General features: G+C 43.6%; 1 protein-coding gene across 6 annotated transcripts in view; it reads right to left on the bottom strand.

Annotated features, from left to right (window-relative positions):
* Window positions 1-12826, bottom strand: part of SRGAP2 (SLIT-ROBO Rho GTPase activating protein 2) — a 115400-nt gene that overhangs the window by 8196 nt on the left and 94378 nt on the right. For 5 of the 6 annotated variants that reach the window (XM_052814919.1, XM_052814920.1, XM_052814922.1 and 2 more), the window contains 5 exons: window positions 11523-11747; window positions 8097-8176; window positions 3707-3887; window positions 3138-3284; window positions 690-1017 (listed from right to left, as the gene is read on the bottom strand). In XM_052814919.1, coding sequence (XP_052670879.1) covers window positions 690-1017; window positions 3138-3284; window positions 3707-3887; window positions 8097-8176; window positions 11523-11747 — 961 coding nt within the window. Of the gene's footprint in view, window positions 1-689; window positions 1925-3137; window positions 3285-3706; window positions 3888-8096; window positions 8177-11522; window positions 11748-12826 lie in introns of those variants that run through there. The other variant, XM_052814923.1, reaches the window with a different exon arrangement.

The raw sequence follows: 12826 nt of genomic DNA, 5'->3' as shown, positions 1-12826 counted from the left end.
TGTTTCCTTGTCGTCTGGTCAGTGTGTGGAGTCAGTCCCAAAAGCAGAGCTCTTTGCAAAGTTAAAGCACAGCTGCATACGCATCGGTAGCCTGTCCTCATTTCAAGGCACTTGTCTAAATAAATAACTAATGAAAACTAGCAGTATTATGTTCAAAGTTGGTTTCTAATCACACACTGAACCCTGTAAGCATATAAAGATGCCACTGTGAGCACTGTACAACTCAGCAGCCTGCTTTTATTTTGACTGTACTACTCCATATGCTTCCAATGTCTAACCACAGGCAAGTTTGCACAACTGACAGGAGAATGTTAAATTGACGCTAAATACTTTACTTCTCTCAAGTCTTGAAGTTATGATTGTTTAATTTTTTGCTGACAGCTTTGGAATCTGTGTAACTTTCTGAAATGGACGTTTTTATTGTTGAAACTAAATTCTGAATAATGAACAGGGCCAAGTTTTTATGGAGGAAAGACCTTACTGTTTATCTTCGCTCATGAAAGCAGCCTCAGTGACTTACACAAAGCAAGAGTGAAAGACTAGACTCAAGCTGTGTAGTAAGCTAATATTGCATTGAGAGAAGGAAAGGGATATGAGATTAAATCAGACTTCGCATTAAAACAACTCATTGTATCCAACATCCTTTAAGTTTCCAAAACAAATCTTTAAAGCAAAGCACTCCTATTTACCTGTGCAATAACTTCAGGGTCCATAGGCCGGTGGTTGTTGAAGCTCTTGGACCTCCCTGCTGTCACAGTTTTCCGGATCTGCGGGCTGTCTATCCTGTTCTTCAGAGACGAGTGTCGGCTGATAGAATTGAGGCTGCCATGGCCACTGATGGAGCATTTATCTGGAACCTCCTTGGGAAGACTTTGGCTCATAATGGGCTGAGATGAGGGTCTGGAACCGGCTATGGCTCCTGGGGAGGCTGGTTCTGCCATTGAACTACCTAGTCCATGGCTGTCACTTTGACGGAAGGCTCTTCTGATGCTGCCTGACTCTGGTTTCTTTCTTTGCCTTCAGTCACAAAAGCAAAACAAGTCAATACAAGCAGGTACACATAACGGGCTGCAATTTGAAGATATCCCCCCAAAACAACACAGAGGACAATGGGAAGAGACATAGAGATACTCAGATTACAAATACACCCAGGATTTTAGAAGTCATTGTGAAACAGTGAAATTATAAATCATTTCAGTTCAACACTTCTAACAACAAGACTGAGTTTCTGGCAGCTGTGCACATTCATAGCAAAAACAGAAAACTTGGATGGAATGTAATTAACTTGGTCAAGAGGAAAAGAATTTATATTTGAACAAAAAAAAAAACCCTCTGTGCCATCGACAGGTTTTGATGATGTGTTTTTATTACATTAGAAGAGCAGAACTACAATTTTTGACTGGAGGACACAGTATAAGTCTACTAAGCTCCTGGCCCAAGGCATCAAGTTGTTATTTTCAGAGACTGGCAAGCAAAGAACCCCATAGTTTGGGGTTAATGATAATTTCCAATATTTGCTGGTGGTAATAGATGTTTCTTTTTCATTGCTTTAGCAGGACCACAAGGCATTATCTATGTAGGGCTGCAGATATACCAAAAGATGATGTCAAATGGATGAGCTGGTCCAACCAATTTAGTTTCTACCCCAGCACCATGCGGTCTGACAGCACGATTCCATTCAAATCATATGAAGGCCAATGCAGCAGAATACTTTATGCCATAGGTCTGAAGCTTGGCATCCATTATACAGGGAAGGATCCATTTATATATAGCACCAGCCCCATGAATAACTGCAAGAAAGTGTTAACTCCAGTAGGATTTTGGCATCCAAATAATAATTCAGTGGGTGGCACAACTGTGATTGCGAAACCATCTGATTTAATTTTGCCCAAGTCTGTTCACACATAGGTCAGAAGATTCATTCCTAAAGAAAAAACAACAAAATGAGTCTTATGCTACTATTGCTAAATATCAGTTCCCTAGTAAAGGGAAAAAAAACCGGAGTGGACATTACCCAGGCTTCTTAAAAACACTACATACAACACTACCAAAACCAGCAGATGGTGAAGCTCCAACATAGGTCTGTTCATTATACAAATCTTTCCGTAACTGGCAGAATGGCATACTTAAATGGCTCAGACAATAAATATCATAAAAGAAAGCCCAGATCCCAAGCTGACGCAGATTAACATAGCTTCACAGATAGCAGTGGAGCTCTGCCGACTCCCATAAACCAAGGACCAGGCTCTGTGTAGGACATTAGCAGGTCCAAACCTTTAAAAAGGATGCATTTCTGTTAATGCCTTTATAGACTACATTCTGTTAAATTAACTGAAGGTTAAAAATATCCACTCCCATAAAACTGTAATTATCATATTAATACCTTCACTGCACAATAGAGAGAGGTGGGTTTTTTTAATACTAAGGAAATAATCAGAAAAATATGGGAGATAAGTCTGCTCTAGAATAATTAAATAACAGATCAAGAAACTTAGTCTGTTACTAACTTAATTTCCCAGTTTTTTTATTATGTTGAATGTTTGCTAAAGTAACAATTTCTGGTTGAGGAGGTAAAGTTAGAGCAACAGGGAGGTGTGTTGTTTCACTGCAAGCATATGGTTAGTAACCTAAGGTGAGAAGTGCTGGAGAAACGAAAGAGTGTTATGGGCAATGCCAGATGGTGGGACTTAAGGTATGTCATTTAGCACAAAATGTGACACTAGTTTCTGAAGAAATTGTCCCCCACCCCATAAAACAAAACATGTTAAATGTAAACGAGACATAACAAATCACAGAACATAACAACGAATGGGAACACACGATTACAAGAACTCATTCCGCTATTCCCCTCCCTTTCGCTGTATGCTTAGCTTATAAAATAGGACATATTTGGGAAAACGGGAACAGATGGTACCTCAGGGATAGGGAAGAATAGCCAGTGGGATTTTAAATGAGCATTGGCCACACTGGTGACAAGAGAGAGAGGACAGCAAAATGTGAGCAAGTTAGAAGAGGGGGAAGGAGAGAAAAATGGTGGCAGCGCTCATTAGTTGACCTTTTTCAAGGAAGGAAATATTTTACTGGACTCATCACCAAGATCTTTACAGTTAAGTAAAATAATGCAAGGCTGTTCTTACTTGTTGATGTTTGCAAGGTAAATATCTGCGACGTGACCCCCACTTGGACAACTGGCACCAGCTCTAGCAGTCACTTTTTCTTCCGGTGGCTCAGAATTTATTTCTATTTCAGACTTTGGACTGGATCTTTCAGAGATACCATCCTCACTAGGAAGGAGGAGGGAAGGAAATCACAACCAAAACAGGACCAACAGCACTGAATTTCAAATACAGCACTGTGTATGTAAACATACATACAGGACAACAATACTGTGCTAGCATCTTTCTCTTAAGAATCATTACATATTTTTCAAATGAGAGAGCCTGATTTCTGTGAGCAACCTGGAGATCCCAGCTCTGCATCTTTAACAGGCTGGCAGCACCAGAACAATTTTTATATCACGCCTCCACATACGTGGACACCTACGCCTCTGCGGAGCTCTGCTTGTTTCAAGAAGACTCCCTTCTTGCAGGGAAGGCCAAAGGGTGAACTCTCCCCACCTGGTGTCAACATCTTGACACAAACACTCCATTCCACACCTGAGTTTTAAGCAAGTCCATCTTGCAGATGGGCTTAAAGTGTAACATACGTGTCTTGAACGACGATATACTGATGAGGAATAAGGCCGTCAATTCCATTGTGGCGTCCCTCCCACCAGTCATCTGAGGCCCGCTGATAGAGTAAGAGAGAAGCTCCTTTTTTAAAGGACAGCTCTCGTGCAGTCCTGCCAATGTAGTCGAACTTCGCTATTGCTTCTATGGGCTCACACTCTAGGAGATAGAAGGGAATAAACAATAATTCACTAAACACTTGGGCTCAGGTAAGTATTCAACAGTTTAAACCTACCATAAAACAGTTTATGATGAGAGCATGGAAGAGGATAAAGTGTTGCTTCTTAAGGCAGCAGAGGGTTGAAGCAGCAAGATTCAGAGGGGAACCCCTATAATATGAGGATGTTGCAATTTCAGCATTTACCTAATCTCTACGTGGTGGACACATTCATATTTTCCAAGTCATAAACCCACTTACAGCAATTCAAGTGTACAAAGATGGAAGTGGCAATGGCAAAATTAGTATCTCATTAAAATAAAAAAAAAATTTCAAAGCTGCGTAGCAATCAGCTATGTTCCAGACCAAAATCTGCCTATGGTACCTTTCTTAAAGGCAGCTAAATTAAACTCCTGGGCAGGCAAGCAGGAGTTGTTACTAGCATTTAGGGAGGGAAACATCCTCTGATTCCAAGCTGCTTCAGAAATAAAGCATCTACTGAGAAAGAAATTTCTGTTGCCTGTGAGGTTCACCTGACCCAGGAGACCGGATTCTGGCACTGTGGGAGGTCATGCTATTCATCGAACTGTCATGGAAGCTAACAAAAACATTCAGTGCCTCCACCACCGCGGTTTGTGCAGCAATCAGGAGAGCAAGCGGCTCCCCTGGGCTCCGTACAGCTGGGCTGCACCGTGCACGCCAAGCACAGCAGTGCTGCGCTTGGAGCTGCACAACGTGCTCCAAATGCGACTGCTCCTACTTTAAAAGCTCACAGAAGAACTACAACCATGCTGTGACTGCAACCAGCCACTAATCTGGGTTCCTGTAGGACTCCGATATTATACAAAGGGACGATATGGGCATTTAGACACTCAGGAAAATCAATATGAAATTCACGTGGATTATTTTTAAGACTTAGAAAAATCTGCCATTGGTTGAATCTAAATATATATTAAGCCAGCTCCCAATTCTAAGCAGACGTCAGGGGAATGGAGATGAGCTCAGCCACATGGCCCCAGTGGACTTCAGCCTCTAATTACTTTAAAGGAGCTTTAACGCAGCCAAGCAGTCCACGGAAACTGAGGTTTTTTTTCCTGGGGAAAAAGATTTGCAGTTCATCTTCCAGGACAAGAAAAGATATGCCATTTTGTCCTGAAATCTCCTCTGCATCACGGGAAGCTTCTACAGTGCAACAGCCAGCCAAAAAGGAATGGAAAGCCAAACAGGAGCCACAGCTTTTACAAATATTCCTTGGGAGAACATATGCTCAAGAATTAGGTCTTCCAAGGTGGACCGTAGGCAGGCAAGGTAGTAGCTGGGCTTGAGAAAATATATAGCGTAAATCCATCTGAGCGAGCTGACTCTGCAGTACCACCGTCTCTTCTGCCCGTCTGAGAGAGCAGAGCAGAAGCATCCCCCACCAAAGAGCCCCAGCAGCATCTGTAGTTACAAAGCACGAGGTGACCCAGCGCTGAGGGCAACCAGCAACAGGATCTGCTAGATAGACCTCCCCAACACCTCATTTCTCCATTACTAAACCAGACAGCTCAGAATTCTGTCAAATCACACATTTCAGGTAAGCCTGTGGTCAGACTCGCACGAATCCCGTTATCAGCCCTCAGCAACCAGTGAGAGATTTGCAAGGGTGAGAAAAGCCTGGCCCATGTTTGCAGCTTGCGATAGCCGCCTTGCTCCAGACTCCCCAAAGCACATGGTTATCTGGTTTTGGCTCCTTCTTTCCTCTTGCTTGTTTTGCCTCTGGAGCCAGCATCTTCGTAACACTAAAAAAACGATAATGCTGTTTTTTGGTGTCCCCCTCCATTTATGAAGGGGATGGGAGTGTGGTTTTGTAAATTCCATCTGTTTCATTAAGAAGTGTTTATTGTTCCAGATGAGTGCGGCACTCAGGTTTCTTATGTTTCCAATTTGCTTTTTAGGACTCTGGCTTTCATCCAGAGAAGTGATTTTAGACTCTAATTTCCAGTAGCTTTTTCCTACTACACTTATGCTCAGAGAAGCAAGCTGTGTGAATAAAGAGCAATACAGCTAAGCCAAACAATTACCCCTGCCAGTCTGACAGCCTGTGCAGGAAAGCAGCAGTTTAAAAATCTTTCCACTCATAATTTAACAAACATATGACCTGCTTGTCTTTCAGCATTTCTGACCTCTTATGCCTGTCTCACAGTGTCCACTCACTTGTACAGCAAGGCTGACGGTGAACAACACGGATACTCTGCAACACACGACCTCTCTCCCCACACCAAAACCAATTCCTTCCTTGAATGAAGACAGCTGGCATGACACCTTTACTTTGGGAGGACTAGTGCCAGCCTCACAAAAGAGCTAAAGGAGCAAGTGCTTGGTCACATCTAAAGACTGAAGGAGTGAGAAAAACCTAAGAACGTCCATCCCATTGAGTCACGGAGTTGTATGCTGCACTTCTGACAAGTATGCCCGAGGTGTGACACTGCACAGCTCAGTTAGAAGGACATGAGACTCCTCAGTTAACCAGACCTTGCTGCTCCCTCAAAGAGATAGAGGCCCAGCTCCCTCCTCTGCTTCGGTGCCAAATGCTCCCTCCCAAATGCTTCCTATGGAATATTCCGTGTAGGTTGCAGAACTCCATCCAAAATGCCTCCAAATTTTACCTTGCTCAGGGGCCCCATGCAATCTAGTTCCAGATGCTGTAAAACATTGTCCTTCTGTAATCTCTAACTGCTCATTTTATCATCATTGTACCTTCTCAGCCACATAAGCGATCCTAAAAATCCCATACAGAAACAATGCAAGTACACACCATGGTGTATCAGCCTGCAGGCTTTAGTCCCAGGCTTTACAGATACAGGATGAGTTAGTCTTTCCTTCATTACAGCAAGGAAACTGCTCCTCCTTTAGGTACAAACTCAAACTCGACATGTTTTCATGCATTTTTAAGAAGCTAACACTTTTCAGAAAGAACACTCTGTTCAAGACAGACAGGGAACTCATGTTTCATTCCCATAGGCTTTGTGTTTCCTCCCAACAGCCTTGGTGAGGAGTCGCCGTGACAGTGCTTGACCTTGCTGAGGGAGAACTGATTTTCCAGCGTTTCTAGCGGTGCTCAACATCGTTTACTTTGTTATTGGTGTGTCAACACCACGAAGCCAGCAAGAGCACAGCAATGCCATGGCAAAGGTTTGTTAGGCAACTGCTGGAGCAAAGAGCAAAAAGCAGCACAGGAGCACATGGTAGGGCTATTGAGCAAATTCCTGAAAACCAGCTCAGAAAAGATGCCACCTAATTTTAAGGGAATGCTACCTTCTGCCCACCTTTACAACTGAGGCCATCACAAGTAAAACCATCGCAGAACTTGCTTAGACAATTGCAAGGGGCCAAAACCCAAGAATAAAACCATATTCTGTCCTGTTTTGGTCAGTCTGCTTTCCATGCTGGTCAGTATTCTGGGGATCACCGTTTCACAATGTAGTCCTTTCCTCTGCTCTGGATAGGGCTCACATGCAGCTGTTCCCCATTGCAGGAGGCGGCTTTGGAAGTATCAACAACAGACACTCAAAGAATCACGTTTTCCTTAGGAAATATCGTGAAATTCTCGGTGTTGGCACACCTTTTCACTGATCAGACAAGAAATGTAACAGTTTCCCCAAGAAGACCCCAAAATTATCAATGAGAGAGGCCATGAGGACCCTCTACCCTAAAACCTGGCTCTCAGTGGAAGACAAGCACTTTTTGATTTTATTTTGCTTGCTTCCTTAAAGCAGAACCACTGGGGTTTAAAGCACTCACAATTCCCTTGCCAAAGCTACCAAAAGGGGAAGGGCCTGGCACACGCAGAGGGGAGCGGGAGCGCACGCTGAAACATATCCAGCCTTTGGCTCTACGCTTCCCCCATGACTTCCAACTCTAGGGTCCTTTTAGGGTACAGATGAGCTCAGTCAGTAATGCAAGCATGGAGTGTGCCCAGGCCTGCTCCTGAGATACCCTTGAAAAGAAGGGATACTTTAAAAATAGTCAGGTAACTTCTAAAGATTCCTGTTGATCCTATATGCTTTTACTTTTTGGCATCAAATGCTGTATGTGGTGTTTCAAGTGACTATTCTGATTTAAACTCCACTTTGGATCTAACTTTGAACTTAAACTGCAAGGCACTATCTTCTCTGCCTCCCCCACAGCAGGTTGCACAGTTAACCAAGGAATTAATAGACTTTGCATACCATCATCACTGGTGTGGTGTTCAGCTGTAACGTCCTGAACCGAGTCTTCTGTTGAGGCTCTCTCTCCATGAGGACTTTCGCTACAACGGAAGGAAATAGAGACAGTGCTTTACGCTGATAGAAATTGAGTTTCCTCATTTACAACAATCAAAGATAACTTAACTAGGAATATCCATATCGGAAGTCAATATCTAGGTTCCACTGTGAAAGACACATTTGCACATACTGAAGTCAGTGTGTCTAAAAATCAAGCTAAGTTTTTACTTGATCGAGCAAACTGAACATCTTCGTTAACCTTCCTGTATGCTATCAGGAAAGTCCAACTTCAGATCTTATAACCCGGACCTCTGGAGATGTTTAGAAGTTAGACAACAGTGGCACGTTGGGTCTAGCTCCTCTCTGCCATGCCGGAATTATTCCCCTGGCTGTATTCTCCATTGCTCTAATTAGCTCATTAGATGACTGATGAGATAGCTACCACTTCCTGGGGGAAATTATTTCTCAATTCATAATGATGTTTCCAGGTCTGAGTTTGTCATCTCCCTCCTTCCCTTTTATCACAACCTTAAATTGTCCCATTCATTTCACTGAACGACTCCCATAGCCAGATTAATTGCCTGGAATCTTTATTTACAGAGCACCTAAACCACCAAGAGTACTCATTTATGTTTTGCATGAAGAAAAGCTTTGAAAGGATCAATAGAAAACAAGTGGCAACGAAAGGTTATGTTTTTGTAAGAAGCTACACGAGCAGTTCCCTCAGGACAGGAGCAGAAAGGAAACTGGAAGAGGATCCATTGCCTCTCCCAAGCAGCTCCACAGACCTGCTGCCAGCTGGCAGTGCTGCCTGCCTGCCCTGCCTGCTCATCTTGGAAGAAGTAAAGTGCTCACTCCTCATCTTACCAGATGCTGTTGCTAAAGACAAAACGTGTTTGCTGTGCTCTTACACTGTAACTCGTTAAAGGTGATTTTTAATTCTCTTCACACAGTAATAACTTCATCCCTCGCTTTGGCCTTGCAATGGTTAAAGTGAGCATGGATGTAAAGTGCTCTCCCTTTGGTAATCTACCTCCTATACTCTTTTAAAGAAGAGAAAAAAAGAAAAAGGAGAAGGGGTAAAATGTTTGAATAATTCTGGCTTCTCATTACGCTTAATCCACATGACACGAAGCTGCCCCACCATCTTCTGAGTCAGTACCTCAGGAATCAACCTTTCCCATCCTTTGCAAAGCCTTTATGCTACTTAATAAAGTTTACAGAAGAATTTGAAGCCAAATGGAGGTCCCAAGAGGAACACAGCATTGAGGGCTAAAGTTTCACACAGACTGTGAAGTAATGTCGCGTACAGCCAATGCTAAAGATCCAAATACTGCACAAAGACCACGTGCCTCTTCCTATCCATGCCTCCAACAGCACTTTCCACCAAAAAAACTGTCCTTGCTGCAGACTCAGTCTCTCTGTCATGTGAGCCCCGGGATGCTGCAGTGGGAAGTGCTAGGCTGCTGGGTTTCACCCTGAGGGTTCTGAAAGTGCAAGCAACATATACCGCCAGAGGAATGCAGTGCAAGTTGAGCATCTATAAGCTATCTTCTTCCCTGCAATTCTGATGGTCTCACTTGCTGGGACACAGGACTCCTGGACTCTCCCCACGCTGTCTTTGTGCAGTCTCAAACGGAGAGAGAGATGCAGCACAGTCCTAGGCTTGACTCAAAGGCAGTATTTCAAAGATGCCTGCAGCACAGCCCTGAATTTGTCATAAACTCTGAACCTTGCCCTACCCTCCTCTGCCTGAGGCAAGCTGTTTCAAAGCTCCTCGGCAGCTGCCGACTCGAAGCGAGTGCCGCTCGCAGCGAGAGCGCAGGCACGGAGGCGCGGAGCACACGAGCCATGGCGCTGAGCCCGGGCAGCCTCCACGCCAAAGCACCGTCTGCGAGGTCCCCGGCACAAAGACGACGCAGCCCGGTGAAGTGGCACCGGGCGATTACAAACATAGCAGGCTCCATTTCCTGATGAATCAGCTGAACGACAAGGATTCACTCTGCTGCTTGCACACTTTGCGGCAAGGAGCCCTACGGGCAATAACTAACAACTATCTAAATACCAGGGCTATGAGAAGGCTTGAATGGGAACCAGATGCTTCTTCCTGGCTTTAAGCTGTCTCCCTTGCCTGCTTCTACCCTACTCTGCTTAGCAGGGTCTCAGGTCAGGGTGGTTAGGAAGGGCAATGAAGAAAAACCAAATGCCTTCAGAAAATTGGTATTACCTTTCAGGACATTTTGCCTCCTACATACTCATGTGAAGTGGCACCCGCACTGAGCGTACTGAACATTTCACATTTTTATCCCCTTCACCTTATGGGACAAAACCTCTTGTCAAAGTTAATGTGTTTCTTTAAGGTCATAAAGATTCTTAAATTTTTTTCCCCTGCAATTCTTTCACATATAACATCAGCTAAAAACATCAGAGTGAAGGGTAAAACTAACATAATTTCCAAAAGGGGCTCTGGCAAGTCTTCTGCATACAGCAGTTAGTATAGAGGAGCCTCTCCTCACTGCACGTACGTGGAGTGAGCTGATAGTTAAAGCTACTCTGAAACAAGTCAGGGAAACAAGGCTAGCTCTGTCACCAGAGTGACTTCATTTAAAAAATGTATTTATTTTAGTATATGAAAATAATCACTTGCATTCCTGGGACACTAGAGGAGGGAAGGAGTGGGGGGAGAAGCAGGACACAATTTAACATTCCTCATTTTCAGAGGGAGAGATCAGCTTGGCCGGTAGGAAAGAAAACACCTCCTTTCCTTCCCCCACTCCCCAACCTTCCACCCCAGATGACAGGAGCCGCTCTGGCTGAATTGTTTCCAGATGTGGCTTTCAGACTGAACATGCGGCCGGGCCTCTTGAGCTTTAAGCTGGATGGAAACGGTGATTTTGCATTCCTCCCTCTTCCCTCCCCCACCATCACTGCTGCCCTGAAAATTAAACCATGCCACAGCTTTCTAGGTTCAGCTGCAAGTGACCCCTGTATCTGAAGCAAAGGCACTCAAGACAAGCAAGAAAAAAACCCGACAACAAAAAAACCCCAACCAAAAGCAGGAGAAAAAAGAAAAGAGAAGAGGGAAAAAAAAGATTGATTCGGGCAGCTACCATACCAGAACATCCAAGAAAATCCCTACACAACCTTGTCCTTCAAGGTAAGTGAGCTACGTTTGGCAACTGAATAGCTACTTTCTACCAGCTTCTTTCTTTTAAGTTGATGACTCTCCAGAGATACCAGAGCCATCTTCTCTTCCATAAAACAGATTTTTGGAAGGCTGGGCCAGATGCTCGAATCCAGAATTAGACAACGCAGAACACATGACTGTAGCATACTAATCTGTAAATAATATCCACCCGTTCATTTTCTCCTCAGAGGTATCTATCATACCAGTAATCCTCAGTGTTTCCACCTCTGCTATAGACGGGACCCTCCAGCTCCCTTGGTCCTGGGAAGATGTTCTCATGTTGGATGATGATGGTTTTGATCAATTCATTGACATGAGCTTGGCAAGAGACTTGATCATGACCTTCAGGCACAGACATCAGTGTTGGCCCAAAGCAGATGGCTAAATTGTAGGGATCCATCATGTTCTCTTCACTGAACTGAGATAAGCTGCACAAAACAGAAGTGGGGAAGAAGGTTAACAGCAGAAAACAGTATTATCATCATCATCATCTGCTGGAGGACAGATGACCTGGGAAAGTTTGCTCTGGGCTTTCTGCTGTTTAAAGCTGATCAGCCGGGACACGAATGTTCTGGGTCTGCGTAAAAGATGAGATACTGATGGCATTTACAGAGAAATGAAATAGAAACCACAAATGGAGTTTGAAAGCTCGAGACTATGTGAAAAGTACTGTGTGCTGACTTTACAAGGGGAGGACATCAATCTTTGTCTTTAATTATTCTGTATTATTGTTCTTCATAGCCCACTTGCAGCCCAACACTCACCAGAGTTATATCAGGTCCCCTCTGCCTAAGTGCATGTGGTCAAGCACGCAGAGTGTTACATCCTTTCTCCAAGGCCCAGGAGCTTCTCAAGTGGGCCTTTTTTGAGACGACTCTTCAGGATTTCCCAGCAAATCTGAATCTTATAGTTTCTATATGGTGCCATTTTTTAAAACACAATTTTTATCTCACTAAATTTTGTCCCAAGCCTACAATTTAAGCCTTTCAGATGCCAATTAAAGAATGAACAGAAAACTAAGTTCCAATACAATTCCCCTTGAAACTCCCTGTTTTCTAGATCTCTACCTGGAATAATTAAAAGCTACTGAGACTGGAAAGTCACATTTCAGTGACTCCAGCAGTGACATCTGTGAAACAACCCCCCTGCTTTCCAAACAGAAATAACCACTTGAATGTATGGATAGGTTTAGTAAATGTCCTGCTCCATTTTAATACAAATCTTTTAGAAAAACCTCAAACTCTAACATTGCCTCATTTTAATGTAAGGAATAAGTTGTTCATCAAAAGTAGCTGATGAACTGGAGCTTTACAAAAGCAGACAGTAAGCCTCAGGTCTCTGTCAGGTCAAAATATTGTCTTACAGTTGTATTTCTCTTTCACCTAAACGGTATTCGAAGGGCTTTGACAATGTATATATAACCTTCTGGTTAGGACATTTTTCCTTTATGCTACCTCAGGTGTCAAGACCATGTTACTGAAGGAAACTATTGACTCCTTGCTGCCAA

Source organism: Harpia harpyja, chromosome 19, assembly GCF_026419915.1.
Source record: "Harpia harpyja isolate bHarHar1 chromosome 19, bHarHar1 primary haplotype, whole genome shotgun sequence".
NCBI classification, from domain to species: Eukaryota; Metazoa; Chordata; class Aves; order Accipitriformes; family Accipitridae; genus Harpia; species Harpia harpyja.
Note: the sequence above shows the minus strand (reverse complement) of the source record. Positions and strands in the feature narration are given on the sequence as shown.